Source organism: Chamaea fasciata, unplaced genomic scaffold, assembly GCF_029207755.1.
Source record: "Chamaea fasciata isolate MVZ Bird 193981 ecotype frontalis unplaced genomic scaffold, bChaFas1.0.hap1 SCAF_1, whole genome shotgun sequence".
Lineage (NCBI taxonomy): Eukaryota > Metazoa > Chordata > Aves > Passeriformes > Sylviidae > Chamaea > Chamaea fasciata.
In genome coordinates this window covers 85,629,441-85,651,239 of record NW_027094086.1, presented here as the reverse complement: position 1 = coordinate 85,651,239, position 21,799 = coordinate 85,629,441, and the positions used below count along the sequence as shown (strand labels likewise).

General features: G+C 41.8%; 1 protein-coding gene and 1 long non-coding RNA gene across 2 annotated transcripts; one reads left to right on the top strand and one right to left on the bottom strand.

Moving 5' to 3' along the window:
- Nucleotides 1-3,764: 3,764 nt before the first annotated feature.
- Nucleotides 3,765-6,437, bottom strand: PPP1R3G (protein phosphatase 1 regulatory subunit 3G). Its single transcript, XM_066187637.1, has one exon. The coding sequence runs from the start codon at nt 6,354-6,356 to the stop codon at nt 5,514-5,516; it is 843 nt and encodes a 280-aa protein (XP_066043734.1). The 5' UTR covers nt 6,357-6,437; the 3' UTR covers nt 3,765-5,513.
- A 633-nt stretch (nt 6,438-7,070) lies between these two features.
- LOC136289276 (uncharacterized) lies at nt 7,071-12,052 on the top strand. The gene is made up of 3 exons (XR_010721603.1): nt 7,071-7,138; nt 9,437-9,546; nt 11,988-12,052. It is a non-coding gene; the product is annotated as an uncharacterized lncRNA (long non-coding RNA).
- Nucleotides 12,053-21,799: the final 9,747 nt, after the last annotated feature.

Genomic DNA, 21,799 nt, shown 5'->3' with positions numbered 1-21,799 from the left:
GTCAGAAGCTTTGTTGGATTTTGTCAAAGCAGTGTAAACAACAGGAATAGTTAAAACACAAAGGAATGATCCCATGACTTATGTAAAATGTCCACTGTTATAAAAAGTATATATTTTTTCCTTAGAACAGAGCTCAATAAATATCTTTACTAAAGCTGCAATGCCTTAGCAAAACAAGTTTGCTTTTGTATTATATTAAAAAAGTTTTTTCCTGATCTTGACGTTTTAGCAAACCATTGACCTCAGCAGTATGAACCAAAATTTGAGTGTTTGTCTATACTGAAGTGTGTCCTTACTTTTACAGGATAAACTTGGAAAGAGTATTCTGAAAGGAAAAAAGGAAGCATTTGATTAATATTAGTTAACTGTTCCAAGCACAGGCATTTCTGCTGTGATTAACAACCTCTCGAGAAATTCTTCTGCAATTGAAAGCATGGCTTCAAAATGCCCAGACAAATCAGAGGTACAGATTTTCAGGAGGAGAGCAACCCAAGTGAGAAGCATGCGAACACTTTACATACAGGGTAAAAACAGACTAAGAAGGATTTTAACTTACTACTCACTTTTCTCAAAAGGTATTTCTATTAAAAAAAAAATCCTTCCAAGTTTCCAGGCATTAAAAGCAAAATTTTTACCCTCTAACACCAGCAGACAGAATAACTTTATGGGGAAGCACCAGCCCCTCAACTTTACTTCCTGTAATGCAACATCAGGGCATCTCTCTCGATACCCAGCACAGACCATACGTACGCGTAAACAGAGCCATGAAAGAGCTGTGCACTGACTGTTTTCCTGAGTTTTCCATAATGATCTACAGTGAAATCCTGGCATTATTCAAGTCAGGACTATACTGTTCGCTTTGTTCCACCATTCTTAACACGGGCATAATTATTTCATACTCTTGGGAACATTTTGCTTGACGACCTTCATTTAAAAAAAAAGGACTAAGCTTTGCAGCTCTTTAACTGAGCATTTACATTCCTACTTTTTTCATTATTTTAGAATATAAGACTAGTGCATGAGGCCTTAATGTGAAAGCAGGAAAAAAAAAAAAAACCAACGGAGAAGTCAGTAATTCTTCCAAAACCGTGTATTTTCTACAACTGTAAAAGGAAAAAAAATGGAACTCAAACCTGTTTCACAAACATACGAATCTTCAAAAAGATTCCACAGCTTACAGAGGTAATTAAATATGTTTTGCAAGAGATGCTTCTTTCAGAACTACTTACCTTTTTTACTGTTAAACCAGTATCTACTGAAGCTTTGCAAGAGGGGGAAATGACGGTAATTAGTGCATTCAAGTAACTACTCTTCTGTGTTCAAGGAAAAGAACTATGGAGACCTGTGAAGAATGTACAGGCTTTCTATTGAAAGAGTACACCCCATAAATATTTATAACAGTCTTTGGCAATATGCTAATCCAAGTCAAGTAATTTTCCCTCTCTCAGAAAGAATCATGAAAAAACAATTAAGGTGATTTAATTACTGCCATGCACAGACAGCAGATTTTGAACTCTTGACAGATGAACATTCATCACAGTGCCATGTTATCCTAACCCCATAACACAAGACTCTGAACAGAATGGACAATTAAACCTAGATCATTTCCCTTACCTTTCTGCAGTACTTTGGGCTGGATCCAAATCCCAGGGAAGCCAATGGGAGCAGAAGCCAGACTTTCCAAGTACTGACTGAAAGCTCCAATTTTAAATAAAACAGAAGTAGTTTTCATGGAAGCTTACAGATCTTCAGGACACCAAAGTAAATTTAGCTTCACAGCCCTTTTCTGAATCGTTTAAATCTTAATTTAAAAATAAGTGTACATGGCAAAAAAATTGCGTAAGGAAAGTGTAATTTTTATGTCCTTCACAGTTACCCCTACAGAGTTTCAACTGTATTAAACTTTCTTCATTTATATTCACCTTTAAAACCATTTGGCAGATATTCCTACCTTACATCCTTAATCCATGGTGGGGGAACAAAAATCTGCATGAAATAAAAACCTTTGGAGCTGCAGTTTTTTCCAAAAGTGCAATAAATCTTAATTTTCTTATTTAGGTTAGGGAAGGGAGCATGCTTATGAGAACATCCTCTAAAAGTTATGCTTTGAATCTTTATGAGATACATTAACAATTGCAACCAAATACAACCAACAGAAAGAGTGTTTCACTTAACATTTTACTCTACTGGCCTTTAGATTTTAATGGAATTAAAATGACTTCATTTTGATTATATTCCTTTGAGAATAATGTTGCAATTATGCCATGTGTCTCAACCTATGACCAGGAACAGGAGCCCTAGGTTTTGCTGATGTGAGCCTGCAAGCCTTTGGTACACACATAGTCCAGTTAGATTTTTACAGCTGCTGCCCAGCGTAATCTTTAATAAAGCCTCGCATTTCCATAGCCCTCAGTAACCTCAGCTATGAAAATACAGACAACTGTGAGTAGGCAGTCTTTGAACCCTGCTTTGGAAATCTATGCTTCCGTAAAATCTTAAGAGCACAGAAATGTACTGTCTATCAAAAAGTGAACATGTCTGACTCCCATCTAGAGATTTTCTCCTTCCTCTCACAAGTAATTCTTAATAACAAATAAAAGCACTTCACCAGGTATCAAAGCACAGAAATGCTGTGCTTTAATTAACACAATTGGCAGGATTTTCAATTGGCACTGATTTTCCAAAGCACTCAGATGATTTTACTGTCTAGCCTCAGCAAGTACTTTCTTGTATTTCGAATTTCAGGTCACAAATCAGAAAAGCACACAGAAATGTTACATGTTCTGGATGTCAGTGTTTACAGTGGACCAGAGAACGTTTCCAGACTTCTATCACTAGGCACAGCTAGCCAAGATTCTTTATGGTACCACCTCTGCCCAGACACAGCCATCAGAATATGGCTGCTCCTTTAAGGAGAGATCCCTCCCCTCCTTTTTTTGGCGATGTTTCCCTTTTCTCTGAAGCAACTAATACACAAAGCCCAGAATAAGGAATGGGCTCCAGAAATCCCAAATATTACACTGTACTTAAATGAAGAATCAATCTTGACACTGCACTACACATCAGTTAAGGAGCACACTATTTCATTGATGCAGCAATCTGAAGAAAGGCTAATTCATATCAGGTAATCCCACATAACATCCTGTAATCCAGGATAGACTTAAAACAAACTTGTGTAGGGAAGTAGTAGAGTTCACTATTTTCCCTTAAAACCTTTTTGGCCAAGGTTCACGTGTAACTTGAAGGACAACAGTAGGAACTTCTGTTTGCCTGCAGAGAGCTTTCCCTCTGTGCGTTGTCAAAGCAACAGATACAGTCTAACAGCAGAATGGTTTCTGAAGGAATTAAACACCTTCTTATCTCTGGCTGTATTCTCACACTGTGGTGTAGGTACAGGCTTTTTTGGGAGGAGGGAGGACAAGCTGTGTTTCAGCAGCAGTGCGCATGTGAGCAGAACTGCAGGACCCTTAGTCTGAAGCTCCCTCTGCTCTGCATCTTTCACCCAACAGACTCCCTGCTTTTAGCTCCGGGTCTGTTCCAGCCATCTCAAAAGGCAGGTTAGCTGTAGGCTTGAAAACATTTTCAAGTATGGGGAATTTTATAAAGAAGCTATTTTTTCTAATGTCTTATTGTAATTGCCTTTAAGATGTTTTACATCTTCAGAGGAAACGAAGACCTGAGAAATCTCGCAGTATGCTCTGTTTCAAAAAAGGAATATTACATTCCATGATCTTACTGAAGACCATACATCTATATCAGCGCATTTTCTGCATTCCGGCAATGTCTTATCTATTCTTCATTAACCAAAAGTAACCCACATTTTGAGATACCGTATCAAAAGAGAACAAGAAAAATCAAAGTTGCAGAAGAGCCAGAACAAGACTTGAACAAAACCCATCTACTTTCCACACAAGCTAGTAAACCTTCCTCACACCACAGCTCTGCCTGCTCAAGATGCCTGCCACAGGGGCTGTCAGGGACTGGGAGGGTGATTTGCCTCATAGTTCTTGCAGGACAACAGTCATTTTCAGCTACAGCCCCAAACACTGCTCACGGACAGGATCATCCCTGGTCAGGACACACACACAACAGGGTGGGGACACAACCAGGTTGCAAAACTGTGAAGCTTCCTGTTAAGTTTTGCTAAATAGGAAAAAAAAAAAAAAAAAAGAAAAAAAAAAGGAAAAAAAAGAAAATGTGTAATGGTGAGCTTTATGGCTTTTTTTAAAACTTTTTTTTATTCTTACAAACCCATCTGCATTGGTAGTTTTTGCTTCATTCCAAGAGTTGGGACACCAGTACTAGTCAACCTCTAGGCTTGCAGTGCAAGAGTGAAGACTATAAAATCAATTCCAAGTGTCCAGCGCTGTAAAGTCCAGCTGTGTGCACAACAAAGTCCTTTCCCAGCAACATACAAACACAGAAAAATATGCAGCAAAAAAGCTGAATAAATTATAAATACTTGAGAAATGTGGTGAGGAGAGCTGAACTAAGGCACTTGTTTCCATTTGTTACTGAGGACACCCTCTCTGTATAGCAGCAGCACTCCTCAGTGAGAAGGATCATCCAAACCAGACCCAAATCTGAAAATACAGAACCGTGTACAAGACGGACACCATCTTTCACTTCACAGCGCAGGACTCAAAGGTGTTACCAACGTCCTCCTGATAAACACAGTAAGTATTTTAACTCCTCCTTCGTCCCGGTTTTAGACTTGTCAGTTGTGTGAAAAGAAGTCACCAGTCTATTTTAAACAAAAACATTTCTGCCGAAGTCCCTGTTGGCTGCTATTAGCCAGACGGGATCTCCATGTGAGCCTGGGGAGCGGTATCAAAGTGTGTTGAGTGACAAAAACCAGGGCAGCCCAGTCCAGCCCCAAAACAGAGTGCCTGCTGTTCGGAGCTGCCGCAGCCATGGCAAAGGTGGGACGGGCACGCAAGCCTGTCACGGGTTTGACAGGTGCTCACAACAGTGAAGCGTATTGTTACAGAGTCCATTGAACTAAGAGAAAATAACACAAAAAGGACAAAGCACACCACTGCTGTCGCAGTACTGTGTCTTTCAAATGGATGTGAGAACAGAAAAACTGGGATCCTAAGTTAAATCTGTAGCGAACACGCCACCAAGTTTTCACACAAGTGCTCTTGACTAATCAGGTAAGTGGAGTCAAGCCCAAATCAAGACCTCAAAAATCACTTCAAGAGGGGAAAAGCAAAGCCCACGCTACTCAGTCTCCTTGCTCTATCTCTCTCTCTCAAAAAAAAAAAAAAATTAAAAAAAAAAAAAGACGAAAAACCAAAAAGGAGAACGATTCCACAAGCCACAGCAATGCGAGCCTACGCACGTCCATCTTTCGCTGGCAGAAACTGAAGCTCCTGCTTAAAAACCACCAGACTGGCTGGGGGCAGTCTCGGGGACGGGGCCCTCGGCGCGCCGGCTGTCTCTCTCCCGAGCCGGGCCTCACTCGGGGGGCGGCCGCCTGCCCTTTCCCGGCCGGCTCCCCTCGGCTCTCCTCAGTACCGGGGGGCGGCGGGGCCCGGCGGGGCGGCGGCGGGGCCGCCCCCGGGGCAGCCGCAGCAGCGCAGGGTGTAGTTGCGGCCGCCGTTGTTGTCCCAGAACTCGCCCTGCGGGCTGCGGTAGCGGATGGCGAAGTGCAGGGCCGAGCCCTCCCGCAGGCTCGGCGGGACGCACAGGGTGAAGCCGTAGCGCTCGGCCGGCGGCTCGGGGGGCAGGGGCGCGGCCGGGACGTCCACGAAGGAGAGCCACTCGTTGAAGGTGTAGCGCACCGTCACCTCCTTGGGGCCGGGGCCGCCCAGCACTTGCACCGTGCCCCGCACGTCGGTGGGCGCCGCGGGCCGCCCCAGGCGCTCCAGGCAGACGTGCTGCCGCCGCAGCCGCTCGGCGCCGGGCTCCCCGCCGTCGGGGAAGTCGGGCACCAGGAGCAGCGCGGGCGGCGGGAGCTCGGCGCCGGGCGGCGGCGGGTCCCGCTCCTCGCCGGGCGGGCTCTGCAGGTGCGACAGCGCGGCGGGCGGCACCTGAGGCTCCTCGGCGTCGCTGAAGTGCTTGACGCTGGCGAGGCTCAGCCCCAGCGAGTCGGCGAACTGCACCCGCTTTTTGCACTTGCCGCAACAATCTTCGCCCGCCGCCGCCTCCCCCTCCTCTTCGTCCTCCTCCCCCTCCTCCTGCCGCTCGCCGGGGCCGGGGGACGGCGGCCGCCCGCAGCGGCGCAGCTCTAGCAGCACCAGCCGCTCCCCCGCCGCCTCCCGCTTGGCGTCGCGGGGCACCGTCGGGGCCGCGCCGCGGAGCCGCCGCTCCTCGGCCGCCAGCTCCTGCCGCGGGCGTGCGGGGCTCGCCATGGCGGGGCGCCCCGCTGGGCCGGTCCCGGCCGCCCCTGTGCCGCCAGGCGGGCGGGCCGCCACCGCTTTATCCGGCGCCCCCGCCGCAGGCCCCGGGCTGGGGGCGCGCCCCCCCGCCGGCCCCGGAGCCTCCCCGCGGGGCTGGGGCTGGGGCGGCCGCGGGCGGGGGCGGGACCTCCCTGGACGGGCAACGCGGAAACAGCCGCGACGGGCGGCCTCGCACGTCCTCCCGCCCGCCGGGGGCCGCGGTTACCAGGGCGCGGAGCTGCGAGCAGCGAGCAACGCTCCGAGTTTTACGGGCTTGGAGGAGAGACGGGCAGCGGCCAGAGGCGCCCCCCCGGGGGTCCCCCACGCCTCCCCGCCCCGCACACCCAGGCCGGGGGGCTGCTGGAGCAGGCTTCGTTATTACTGTAATTAATTATTAGTTGTTAATATCATCGCCATCGTCGTTATTTAGGCTTCCACCCGTCGGAGTTCACCGAAGAAAGAGCCCGGAGGGTCAGGATTAAGCAGGAGCCCCCCAGCCCCAGGCTGGCATCACCGAGGAGTTCCATCCGTGCAGGGAACGGGAGGCGGTGGGAGTTGAGCGGCCCTTGGGCCGGGCTGAGCCGCCGCCCTCCCCGCCGGCCTGGGCGTAAGAAGGGCTGGGTGCTGCCCGTGAGCCTCGCTCCTCTGCTGCTGGGAGTTTGTGAGACCCCACGGCTTTTGTGTGTAAATCAGTTTCCACCCTCCTATCTGCAGAGAAAATCTTTGAGACAGAGCTGAAGGAGAAAACCCCAAAGGTAAAACAAACTCGAAAGGCATTAAGTTCTTAAACTATGATATGTTTTGTAAGCAAATCTCTATTTTTTTACCCACACTCGGTACTAACTGTACTGTTACTTGTGTAAAATCCAGTCCAAAGGCTCTGGAGGCACACACGTGTGCACAAACACCCTTTTAGAAAGTCAGGCTATCTCCAAAGTCTCCAATTAAAAAACAGAAAAACAAGAAGGGAAAACAAAATACAGGCATTGCCCCTAAATAAATAAAGAGAAGTAGTATCCCTCTCAGTTTTATTTTGTAGGCATGACGCATAGTAAACAAGCATCCTTATAACAAAATGTTTTTATAAGTAGGATGAAGTCCATATCTGAGAAGTTTCCAAACTTGGTCCTGTACTTTGTGTGTGCCCCAGCTATTGTCTGGGGTGATTTGCACGGATGATTGCAAAAATACTACATTATTAAACCTCCCTCCATTCTTTTTCTCATGGAAGAGACTCCAAGAAGCATATGCAGACAACCCAGCGCTTTTTGAAGCAACATACTCCCGCTATGGATTTAGCAAGAAGGTTTTTTTGTTAGTTTTGCATAGGTTGTTTTATTTTTAGCATCAGTCTGGTTGCCAAAAAGCAGCCTCCCAGTGTGAGTGAATACACTGCAGTTCAACTGAGTGTGCAGTCTGGGTCTCACAGAGGAATGAATGTCAAAGCAGCAGAAACATCACCAAACAGTTTTCTTAGCAGACACTGCTGTGATGATGTTCTTGCTACACCTTGACGGAAGAGCTGCACAGCCAGCAGTTCCTCAGGAGTGCTGGATAATCTGACTACTTGACATTTGTTTGTCGTTTGGTTTAGGGCATTGTAAGAAGAGGAATGAAGGACAAACATCCTGGCTGGTGCCCGCTGTGCTGATGGAAAACATGATGAACACCAGTTTGCAATCAGCTGCTGATCACCAGCTCTGCTGGGAGCTGCCACATTCGGCAGGCTGTTGGCTAAACCCTTCATGGGAGCGTTCCTTTGCCTTGTCTGCTCCAAGGGAGCTAGTGTGCCACCATTTCAGCTCTTGGAACCAACCAGCCTCAACTTAATGGTTCTAAACCACAGACCGTGGTCCTGAGTTACTCAGCTGACCTCTGTGGTGCAGGACAAGAAGGAGGAACACAGTTGTCCTCTTCCTGCACGTGGCAGCAAAGGTCCTGGTGTCACCTGTTTGCATCATCACTCCCAACCTGCTGGTGTCTCTAGCAGAGCAGTGGATGGGAATTTTGTGTCCTCCCAAACACTCTCCTGTTAAGTAACATTCACTGTGATGAAAACAGGTTGCAAGCACTTTCTTACTTGTGCCTGGAAGTGAGACCTCCTCACTCACCTGTCTGAGGCTGTGGCACCTCAAATTACTAAGCCGGAAAGAAGAAAAATGAATAGATGACGTGTAGGATAGGGGTGCTTAGTACTTAAAATATGTTCAAGAACCCTTACCTAAAATACGACGCTGCTACTTTAATTTCTTGAAGTGCTATTATATGGTGGGGAAAGCAGAAATGAAGAAACCAACCCTTACTTCCTCATGTGGAAGCTATCCCAGCTTGCCGAATCATTAACAAATGTTTTAAGCAGCGAAGGGAAAAACTGTGCCATTTGCTCATAAGGCAAAACCATTTGGACTACTAGAAATTTCAGAGTAATGTGTAAGGTTTAAGCAAAATAAGGGACAGCAAAAAGAGAAAACAACTGTAAATATTGATGAGTTAAGTAATATGGTGGCAATTAATACACATTTCTTATATGTTCCATAGTTCTGGGAGACATGCCTGCAAAAAGAACTACAATTCATAGAAAATAAGCAAAAGCAGTTAAGCCAACATGAATCTAAATTGCAGGAAAATAATTAAAGTCCGGCAATTAACAGCACACAAACTCGTATTTTAGTGGGAATCAATTGCTACCATTTTGAAAGGAGTAATAAATCACATAAACCTTTAGAACAGATGTTCAACTACACAACAAACCCTGCCAGAGGACATTAGTTAAGGAGGCATTTAGTGTTCTCTTATGTGTTTTAAAATGGCTTCTCCTAAAAGAATGGTGGAAGCCGGGTTGCAGGCTTCTAAGTACTTTACCACATTTGCTATTAAGGAAAATGTTGTGATAAAACCTGAGGGATTTCCTAGTAAAAGAGAGATGGCATTATTAGCAGCCATGAGGCTTTTTGCATTCCCTGACCCTGGACCAGATATGTTTAGGGTTATCAACTACACACAGCATCAACACAACCCTTCCTTTAATTTCCCTGCTTCTTGTTTCACAACAGCCCACCTTGACCCCATCCTGCAATCAGCACACGCATTTTGCAGAAGCATTTGCATCCTAAGATGATTACTGAAAATGACACTGGAAGAAAAAAGAATGTGAAAATCAGTGGTAAGCAATCCATGGTATTGCTTTTCAATTCTCACTATGATTGCATGGGAATGTATTTCTCAGGACTCATTAGATCAGAGATTTTGGGTTGGAGCTATATTTGATATGGAGCTTGATAAATTGGTCAAGCTGCTTGGATCGATAGTTGTCATCCTTTGAACAGAAAATTAATATGAAAGTATTTGTTTGCAGACACCCAGAGTCAAGTCACTGGAAGAATCTATGTATTCAACTCAACCACACAATGTAAAACAGAAACATGTTCAAATACTGTTCATCATTTCTTTTAATGCATTTTTAATATTACCTTCAACTTTCAAACCCAAAACTAGCAGATTTTCCAGTTCGTCCAAGGTAAAGTATTCCATTTTAGGATGTACCTAGTTCAAATATGCCAGATCTCTCCAATTTCCTACTTAAGTGTTATATCTCCCATGATAATAGCTTGTCAGAAAATGTGAATGAGTTATAACTCCTAAGCCCTATGAAGCAATTTACAGGGATTTAGAAATAGGCAGGGATTATCACAGTTCACACACAAAATTAATACCACCTTTTCCAAATGCTAGCAGCATTCGTTCAAACAATATTCTTGCTTTGCTTTGAAAATTATGTAGTTCTTTATCCCAGCTTTAGCAGTCATGTTTTTTGTACAAAAAATCCAGGAAGGGTATTAATAGCCTCAGTTATTAAAAACAAAAAGAAAGATGTTCCCTATCCCATATGAAATTCTGGCTTCTCTGTGTTTCTAGTAAGGATGGAATTTCAATTAACTATGTTTATGAGGATGGTCAAACACTGAACAAAAAACTCAGTGGGTCTATACAATATGAATAGAAATTATTCAGAAGTTTGATTATTAGACCTAGTTTTCTTCTTTATGCTGGTAAACCAGGCAGCTGTACTTCAAAAAGGCATGCATTAGGTCCAAAATGGGAAGAGTACTGAAATGGAAACAAATGGATGGAAGTGATTACTTTAATTTCCAAATCTTAAATACAAAGATTTAAATGTAATTTCTGCAGGATGCCCAGCAAGCAAAACCCTTTCGAGCTTTGAGTCTCTCAGACAGCACTTCTCGCCTTGATTCTTCAAGCCTTCTGATGATTGTTTACACACATATAGTGGAGTCTCTCACCCATGTAACATAAACAAGTAGATTGTTTTCACATACCAGTCTGTGATGGACTGCTGAATTGACCACTGGAGTCAGAAAAGTGTTCCTCTCATCTACCAATCCCTGATCAAATCCCAAATCCTATTTCAACCCCAAATCATAATAAACTTCCTCTCTCTCTGCTCACCTCTGACCCTGAGTGTAGTTCTTTTTGTGCACATAACAGCCACAAGCACTCTTAGAGATCTCTGCTGTGTAGTTTTTCATGTTTCTCAGCAGACTTTCATCTGATGTTCCTAATGAGATTTAATGCATGCAAATACACTTACTCAGTTTTTATGAACTACAGCAATGACTGTGTTTCCTATAATGATGTTGAATATCCTTTTTCAATTACTAACACCAAGTCTTTGGCAGTAAGGCAAGGAATGTCTCTTCATTTGGGTGAAATGCTGACCTCCTTGAAGGTGGAGTTTTGTCATTGATTTCAGTATGTGCAAGATTTCCCTACGTCTGGTATAAAATCACAGCCATTCTTCTTGATGAGTAAATATCTAGTAATGGCAAAAAGGATTCTAAATTCAGAATGAAATTGGCATTAACTGTGACAAAACCATGTTGCACAAAAACTTTACATTCACTAAGATTTCAGACATATTGCTTTGATCTTGTGGTTCATAAAGGTGTCAAGATAGGTTTAATACCTTTTGTATTTATAAAGTATTTATCTAAACTTTTTATGTGCACGTCGTACACTGAAAATCTTACACCATTTGTCAGTCTTTTAATTGGTAAATTATATGGTGATAAAAAACTCCTCCCATGTACAAGTTGTCATCCTGCCTTCTTTATAGATTGTTGTTGCATTTCAACAATTTAACTCAAATAAACAGTCTCTGAAAAGGAAAAGTTCAGATTACCAGTGAGAAAAATGGTTTCAGCTTCCAAAGGGTATTCACAGCATAGGAGTTGAAAAGGGTTTTGTTTTATGGGTTTTGTTTGTTTTAATGTGGATCTCCAGAAAGTTGCAGAACCACATCTCTTTCAAAAGTTTCTGATGAACACTAGGATCCAGGTTCTCACATGTAAAACCTCTGTGTTTGTGTGGGGTTTTGTTTGCTTGTTTCAGAGGGTTTTTTTCAATCTAGGAAAAGTATATTTTGTTCAGATTCTTGCCCTACATTATGCTAGTCTACTGCTTTGGACTTCAGTGTGGAAGAAGCTCAATCTTACCCAGAGTAGGTTGATACAAATGGCATTCTACCCCCAAAACTATTGCTGAAGTATTAAAACAATTAACTTTTTTTCTTGCCTTCTTTCTTAGGTTGCTGGATTTTGCTCCTGCCCTGCCACCTAGCAGCCTGCCTTTGGAAAACATAACCCAGTGTCTCCTTAAAATTCTGTAAGGAAACTTATTCAGACAGAAGATGTTTACCTCTTGTCTAAGGACTCTCAAAAAATCCAAATGCTTGACATAGCCTCCAAAATTAACTACTGGAAAGACTATAAAACATGACAAAACAACACATCTCTAGATTACCTTTTGAGTTATTAGCACACGACCATTACATGTCTGAGTCATGAGATTTTCCCCCCTCCTTTCCTCCCACTCTACAGCATTAGATTTTTTTACTCATTGGAAATGCAACATGAAAATGGAAAACAACATGAACTTGTACCCACATTAATTCTGCTTTGTCTTTTTGTGTTTGCCTTTCTTACAAGCAGCAAGGTACCGTAGCTCACTCAAAATCAATAATGGCATGAACCCATTTGGTCTCTCCCAGGACAACAGAATTTGCCAGCTGGTCAGAAGGACCTTCATGACGTCGGCTGGCAAAACCTTGCTGGTCGTCAGAGTTGCGTTTGACGTGGCACAATGGAATGCTAACCTGACCTCACCAGCTCAGGTACCTCCCTGTCCTTTGGGAAAACAGAGTTGGGCAATCCAGCCTGTTCTAATAACTCCTGGCAAATGCAGACCAACCTTTTCAGTCCAGCAGTCGCAGCTGGGTAAGTTGTCCCATGTCTTGGGTTAAAATGGGAAAAGGCTTCCAAGCCGTCTTGCTGTATAAATGCTGCATTAAAATTTGTTGGCTTGAATATGTGTTTTTTCATGCTGTCAAAAAAGGAATAAATTCAACCCTGTCTCTCTGCATTTTCCCAGACTGCCTCAGTTACAGTCAGTTCTCAATAGTTCAGCTATGATAGCAGATAGCAAAACGGGTATCTGATAGAGTATATCCTGTAAAGAGAGAAAATGTTTATCACAGTCATTTATATTGATTTTCATGACTTACAAACATCATAACTTCATTTGATGTATATATAAACCAGTGACTAGGAATCTGTAACACAATACATTACTTCTAAAAGCACACAAGGAGACTTCAGAGTTGAATTTCAGTGAATAAAATAGATTATGTAGTGGGCTGAATACAGATTCACATTTCAAAGAATTAGCATTCTTTTCTAAAGAATGTTAATAGTTTTTACAGTAGGAAAGAAAGAAGAGCAGAAATATGCACTGCTTTAATGTTAGTGTGCCATTCTAATGAGTGAGCCTGTACTTGAAAACTCTTAAGTGGGTGAACAAGAAACAGGACTGCATGATAGAGCCTAACCCTATACAAGCAAAGGACTGGCACAATAGCTGTCATTTACAGTAGACAAATAAAAATTGCTGAAGTAGCCATCTGTGAATGTAGGGATACTTAGTCCTGTATCACCAGAAATAAAAATAGAGTTTTCTATTTCATTGACTATAAAAACAGTTAAAAGTCCCACAATTCCAGTGAGTTCAGTTCCACAGCTTCAGCACCTTCAGCAGGAAAGGCAGAAAAGAAGCTCCATCTGGTGGTGTGGCTGATTGTCCTTGCTTTTCAGTTGCATCTGATTGCAAATACATTCTTCTCCAGCAAAAAAAAAAATGAAAAATTGAAATAACATGTAAAAGATCACTTGTCCTGCAAATGGAACCAGCATTATCTAACACTTTAAAATCAGAAAACATTCTAAACCCAGGAATTTTTTTTTTTTTAAGCAAGTCAGAGTTGAGGCTTTTCAATACAAAAGATTGATGGCACACATGATCCTGTCAGGGTAGTAATCTAACAAACATGAAAGGGTGCATTAGCACACTTCAAAAGGTGACCTGCTGCAGCCCAGGCTGCACAGAAGGAAAGGCAGGAATCAATTGTTAAAGGATGAAGGAGGAGGTGTGTGAACACCAGGTGAGAGTTGCTGCTTCACCTGTCATATAAAAGGTATTATTATTATTATTATTATTACTATTATTATTATTATTATTATTATTATTATTATTATTATTATTACTGCTTGCAAAGAATTGCTGAACAAACTGCAGCAATGCTGGTGGTCAGGTAAAATTATTTGACCTAAGCTTCCAAGTAATTTTAGCAAGTATTTAGTTCTGTTACATTATTTCAGCTAAGTCATGGCTTTGGGGGACTGGGAAACACGTTCCCCCAAGCTGATGTTATAAAATGTTATAAGCATTGTAGAGTATAAACCTAATTGGGTAGATGATACTAGGTGGAGCCACTAAAATGCTCTGCTTACTTTCAGGCATAAGTTCATGTCTGTTACTGCTCCTTCAAGAACCCATGGCAATTTCTCTCAAGACATGCCTCTAGTCCAAGTTTGTGTGAAACAACAGCAGTTTTAAACACAGACACACATAAACCTTGTCCTACAAACTCAGGTAAATAAAATACACTTTGTCTACTCTTTTGTAGTGCCCACATTTCAATGGGCAGTACACTGCATTTCATCAAATCAATGTATCATTACTTTTTTCCTAAATAGTAGAACAGAGCCTAATATTAATTACCCACAAAAAATCCATGTTAAAAGAATGATGGGAATACAGATTCAAGCATCAATACACTAAGAATTGCCTGAAGTCACATTGCCTTTATAACCTTAATGCAGCCCTTTTTTATTTTTTGGTTTTTGAGCCCATCATTAAGGTTACAGCCTTTAATTATGCATTTTTAGGCCATTTTTCTTTCAGGACTGTCTCGTTAAGCACACAAGATAGACAGCTACTTAATGGTGTTGTCACTGCTTTCCTCCACATTGCTCAAAGTGTAACTGCAGGCCTGACTTATTGGACAGTATTCCAGTCCTGCTCTGGAGATGTGATTGGATTTCCTCACAGGATCCTCCATTGTGCTCAGCACCAAAGTATCTTCAAGTGCTTCAGAAACAGTAGACTACTTGAGATTAATTATTTCTGATTTTTAGCATTAGAGAGCTGAGCTGCAGAGAGGTCAAGGTAAAAAAGTGTCCCTTTATTCTATGTGCTCATTTTGGAGGTGTGCAACTTGACTTCTGAAATTGCTTATGAGAATAGATTTTTTCTAGGACTCAGCACATCTCCTTTTGATTTCAGCTAGAGCTCAGTAAGTCTAAAATCTGACTGCTTAGGTTATTGGGGTAGAAAATTATCAGTATGCATTAGGTAGCCAAGTTAGTTTGAGCAATTTGCATAGCACTGCCAGGCGCTTACTGTCTGGAGCAGCAATGAAAATCTAGTCCCTTTAGACAAGAAAATCACTTGCCTCTGTGGCATCACCATCATTTTCCTTCCTGCATTCTTTGTAATTTGAAGAAAATGAAGTCCAAGTCCTCCAGCCACATAAGTAGTATGTGATCATGACATTAAAACTTTACTAAAGTATGTTATCATGATTTGGAATTGCAACATTAATAAAGTTCTTCTAGGCTTTTTGTTCCTACTGGCTTGGCACAATTCAGGGCAGTTGCTTTTACAAGCCATCTGCAGATAATACGTAGTTCAGTACATTTTCATACAGTAAATATTTAAGAATAAATTTAGCAAAATATGTTTCCTTTGCTGGTATCTGGACTACTAATCTTTTGTAACTCTGCTTCTGTGTCCTTTTTCATATCTAACTGAGGCAAAAAGACGAATCCCATGTCTCCTATTTGTTTTCACTCCCAAACTGAGGAGACATTTAAGGGCTGCTACTTCCGTTACTCAGTACATCTTTTCTAATGTCTCTGTAATATGATAGACTGTGAATGCAACCTAAGGGTGCCAAAACTGAGTTGTTTATCTTTTTACTCTGTGAAGCAGAAGGACTCACTTCAGTTTCAAAATACTTCAAGAAGTCACACTGTAAGGAGTTCAAAAAAAATTCAGTTGAAAGAAGACACTTTGTTTTCAAAATAAAGATGTTCTTGAAGAAGAAGTGGTGCCATTCACACCCTGCTCCATCTCCCATCCAAGAAACAGAAGTGCCTGAGGCACAGTTAAAGTGAACAGAAAGTTTTCACTGCTCTGCATTACCCTCTTCCCAACAGCACTAAGTAGATCACTGCCCACTCATCCCACGGGACTTGTTGCTTTGATTTCTGATACTCAATGTCCCTCTCCCGAACATGCCACTATTTCCTTATCACATATCACATTTCCATATCACATATCTGCTACCCAGACCCTTTCCATCTGAGCATATCTAAGGATAGCTCAACAAGACCAAGATTAGCCATACTAGTCTTAGGGAACCAATATTTTGTGTCCTTAGTTATCTTTTGAATTATTAATCAGGCTGGAGACATGAGGAGGAGCAACTTAACAACCATGGGGGATTAATGAATTGTTGAACTGAGCAAGACTTTTAAGAGCAATGGATTAATTTTCATTGTGAATATTAAATGGATTCAGCGATTTTAAAAAGCTAAATTACCTCAAATATCTATTTCAAGAGTAATTTTCTCTCCATTGCAGTTTTTTCTTTTTTACCCATTGTCCTTGAAGATTGCATTTAATTTCACTTAATTTTATATGCTGTTTTTTTAGTTATCCTGGCAAATGAAGAAAAAATGGCATTTCGTATTTCTCCCACAAGAAGGATGCATTCATTCTCCAACAGAAATCACTTCCTTTCCACTCCAAGAGCAGAAAGTTTATCTTGGCCAAAGGCAGAGTGTTTTTGTTTAACTGTGAAGCCTGTCTTACTTTCAAATTTGAAGATTAATGACTCTGTGCAAAATTCTATGTTTCGTTCCTGCCATATGTTCAGGGGGGTGTCTTGTAACTGTGGTTTACAAATGAATCCATGTAGTCATCATTTCTTGATTCATGTTACAGAACAGGAAGACCCATACAGTTTTGTCACTCAGCTGCAACAAGATGCAAATCGCCCTCTTTATTTTTCACATTTAAGTGCAGTGGAGAAAAGTAGTGAGGTGGTCACCTTTCAGTATGTTCTGGAGAGAGCTCTAATTCTCCAGGCAACCAGTGAAGTCTAAAAGTTTATTTGAGATGCCATGTCTTCACACTGATCCAGTTTTTGCTGTTTGCATGATTTAATGGATGGTGCAGTTTCTTTTCTGGATTTTTTGACTAAAACAAAAATCCAGGCATGTACAAAGGTTTGCCTGTTCCTTAAAGTGTTCCCAAACAAAGCGGCAACTACTGGAAGAAGTTAATCTGAGTGCAACCTGCTAGAAGGCAGAATACAAAAACACAACTTCTAAAGATGAAATTGATTTTCCTTCTCATCATCGCAATCCGCAGCAGATTTTGTGTGAATGGGTTGCACAGGTAAAGAGCCAACTTGCACTGGCAGAGCTTTTATTCAAAAAATTTTTTAAAACACTTAGGCGTGAAAAAATAGTGGAGGAAATTTCACATTTTCTCCAGTTGTTCGGATAAAACTGCATTTATTGAAAACATAATTGTTTTAAATTCACCAAAATATAGGTTTAAACCATAATCCACAGATTGCTGTTCTTTCAAAGTAGCATTTTTAATATTTCATTTGAAATATGAACTTAAAAAAAAAAATAAATACAAAGACCTCAGAGTCATTCTGGACAAAAAAAAAAATCCCTAAAAATCCAGAAGATTTAAAAAAAAAACAACCAGTATGTGAGTATGACCATTCTAGGGAAGAAAAATGAAAAAAGGAAAGGAGAGTAGAACAGGCTGCTTGCATAACATGTTAACTGTGCATACCTTCCAGGAAAGGTGCTTGGGAGGCCTCCAGTCTTCAAAACCATGGGGACCAGAGGAAAAAACCTCATGTCTGTAGTTATGGCTTCAGCTCACATACACGTACACACTTCTGTGTTTATACTCTTACCTGCGCTCCTGGCTTCTCATATTACTCTCATATATATGTCATATATATGTGTTTATTTACTGTGACTTGATGGTTGACCTTCACATAGTCTTTTAAATACTCCCTGAACAAAGCTTGCTTCCATTGTTCCTATGAGCCAGTTTAACATTAGCATAGTTGGAAGGTGAAGGCAGGGAGAATATTTTTCGCATACTTCTAGGCTGAAACTTTGAATTTTGCTCAAATGAATGAAATGTACAATTCTAATTTTAAACTTTTGATAATGCCAAACTGGTCCCTAAACATTTAGATCTTGCTGAAAATACTACTCTTACCAAGGAGCATGGTTTTGGTTTGTTTGTGGGTTTGGGTCTTTTTTTAAATCTTGGGTTATTTTAAATACTACACAGTTTCTTTTGCTTTATTTCGTAGATAATATTAGGGAGAGAAATTGTGAATCCAGGCACTCCAGTAACTGCTTTTAGAGAACCTGTGTGCAGGCAGGGTGGCTGAGGCAAACTCTCCATCCAGCCATAGAGGAACAGGCTTCCAGCTGGCTGAGAGAACAGCAGGCTCCTCTCCCTGTGGCTTTCTTCCTCTGCTGGCACCATCTCCAGCTTCTCTGTGCTTGAAACCCGCAACCACGTGGCTCTGATGTTGCATTGCAAAAGGATGATTGAAATTTTACAGCACTAAGCTTGCAGGGCCAAATTTTGACACCCATCCTTGGTGGAAACAGCTACAGCCAGCCCCACACAAGACTGGTGTGAAGTGCAGCACAGGCCCTTTTATAATTTTGGGGTGTCAGAGAAACAGTTTAGCAAGAGAAAAATGCCAGTGGCCTTGCAATCCAAATACTTATTAATAAAATGCAGTAATACGCAAAAGACTGAACAACAGGTACAAGAAATATTACTGATTTATTGGTGGGAATGGCAAATCCTCTCCTTGAAGCAGTCTGGAAGATTGAGCTGTGACAGGAAGGAAGTACTGTGCACTGATCTTAAGAGAAAATGCCCCCTACGTTTAAATTTCTGTGCCACCTTTTTTTCTTTTTTAAGGTATGGACAGGAAGGAATGCTTAGTTATCTTTTCTCTTTCGTTTGCATTCTGTATCTTCATGATGGTGTATTAAAGCAACAGTGTGATCTGCTGCAATCCCAGGAGCAGCACTAATGTTACTAGATATAAAATGTTCTAAGGATGTTATCAAGACAATTTCTGCAGGGACAATTAATATCCTTTAGCACAGCAGCTCATATAAGTGGGAAAATTATGTACACATTGAGAACAAAATTGCTAAGAGTTTAGCACGATCATGTTAATTGGTTATTCAGTTTGAGGGGAAATGGTGCCTGGTATCTGCCATGCCAGGAGAGGAGACCTTGGCAATGGAAATGCAGCATTTTCCCCATTTGTTATGGGACAAGGAGATGGACATCTTTATGGCCCATGGAAGGTCGAGGTAGGCGTGGAAGTGTTCCCTAGGATGTCTCCCAGTAGATGAAGGAGCAAGCAGAGGAACATGGCCACAGTTTGTTACCTACTGCAAGGAAGTGTGAATAGAAAACAGAGCACATGTGCCTCATATTATCCATGTGAAGCACAGATGATTTGTTAAGGAAGAGAGAGAATGTGAAAACTGAAAATTTGAAAATTCCCCAGTATCATGCAAGGCCCTGACAAAATCTGATCGTTGGGAGGCAAGTGGAGGTGATGACCCTTCTTGAATATAGATGAAACACACTCCTGCTCCCTAGAACCCTATTGGAGGAATTATCCCTCTCATTTCTTCTACCACTGTAACACCACAAAACTGAGCAAGTAGGAGGTTTCTCAGATTACCGAGGGTTTAGCTCTAAGAAAAACGGGTCAGATAGTTGGTTGTTTGGGGGGGTTTAATGGCATTTTAAACCATATCCAACAACTTGGTCCATAGTTAGCATTCACTGATCTTCCCGGCTTGAACAGCTGCTTTGGGGAGTAGCTCAGCAGAGCTTTCTCTGTAAGCCCCTTAAAGAACAAATCTGAGTGGAACCTTTTTTACAGTCCATCACCACTCTGAATATATAGACTAAAGTGTGTAAAAAAGAGGGTATAAACCCAACTGTCCACATCTTCGCCATCTTTCCACTTTCCTACATACACCCCCCCCCCAAAAAAAAAAAAAAGTGGACACTGATCACGTAAATTGCTGCTTTTCAGTCTTATGCACTTTATTAGATGAACACAGTACCAGAGGTAGCTCTTTGTTTCTGTTTTGCCATGAACTAATTATAATAGCCAAGGTTAAAAGATTTAGACAACTTCCTTCTCTTCTGCAGTCAACACTATTTAAGAATGAAAAAACAGTGACTAAAAAGAAAAATACTTTGATTCATCTTAAAGACGCAAACCAAAATCAAAAGTCTGTGACAAATTCTTGTTTAGATTTGATTTAATGAAACTAAGTATTTTAATAATGTTGTTTTTGAAATCAGAAAATCCAGCATTTAAGATTGTTCTTCATAAAAAGTATATGCAAGAAGCAGCTGGGCTTCACAAAAAGATACTGTACATAATTTGAAGATCAGACTTTTCTTTCCAAACTCAGTCTTTTTATACAAAATCAGAATCAAGTTTCACCAGTCCCAGGAAGTATTTGAGAGATCCTTCTGTATTTCAACTCACTACCGCAAGTTGCCTCAAGGCAATCCTTTCCTCTTCACTATATCGTCTTTACTTTGTCTTTAAACATGCAGAAACTGAATTGCTATAAAACTGCATTACCTTGTCACAGGTTTGAAATCCTTGGGAAAATTGTGATAGCTTTACACCTTAAATTGTTTAAAATACTAGAAGTTTAAAAGGTGAAGATTTTTGTTTTGGTTAGGTTTTTTACAATATAAAGAAATCCCATACCAAGTTACTCATAAAACTGTAAAAACCACTATAAAAATGTCAGCATTAACCAACAATTATATACACACACACACACACATATATAGATGTGATTTATGTCTCATCTAAAAATAGGGAAATTCTGTATCTTAAAATACGGACTACTGGACTTCTAAGGAGGTTTTTTAATGTAGTTTAGTATCTTCAGGGAGTTCTCTAAAACACACGTATCCTATAATACGACTGAGGGTGGGTTAAAATTAATTGCCTGACATAAGAACCAAACTGACTGAACAGTGATGTGAATCCTTCAGTGCTCCACTGTGCTGCACTGAACTACACTCCTGCCAGAATCCGTAAAATACTGACTTAACACTGAATATGCACCATGAATCTTGACTCTCTTGACCCTTCCCCAACATATTTTTCCTCAATTCTCTTCCCCTCCATTCGTATCCCCAGCAGAAAGCATAAATTGTATGAGCATAGAGAAGCTCATAAAAAGCCCCCAGCTCATAAACACACCTCACCAAAAAAAAAAAAAAAAAAAAAAAAAAAAAAAAAAAAAAAGGTCCCCCCACCAAAAAAAATCAAATCAAACAATAAAAACCCCCTCCACATGCTGCTTTGAGTATAGCTGAAATTTCCTGCCTGACACTCTGGGCTTATTGATCAGAGGCTTGAACTTTTCACCCCTACAGCAGCACAGGCTTTCTGCTGGCCGCAGTGCCAGGCTTGCCTGCCCGCAGAGGCTTCTGCCCGCGGGTGTGACAATAACTGGCATTAATCATGTGGCTCCTTCCCCGTTAACGTTGGCATGCTTAGAAGGCTACCGTGATTACACAGCCTTTTTTTTTCATTCGTAATAATCCAAATCACTCTCATTTCTACGGGCAGTGAAGAATTCAGCCCTCCCCCACGGCGCTAAGGAGCCAGCGACCTTCCGAGGTGAGGCTTCACCCCCGAGCTCGGAGCAGCAGCGTCCCGGTGTCTCTCCAGCACACGGGCGCTCGGAGCGCTCATGCCCTAAAACCAGGAGGGGCTGAGTCAGCCCAGCGAGCCGGAAGCGCTGCACCAGCGACTGTGCTGGGCACAGAAACAGCATCCGCCCAGAAAGTTGCTTGGTGCCATTTTAAAT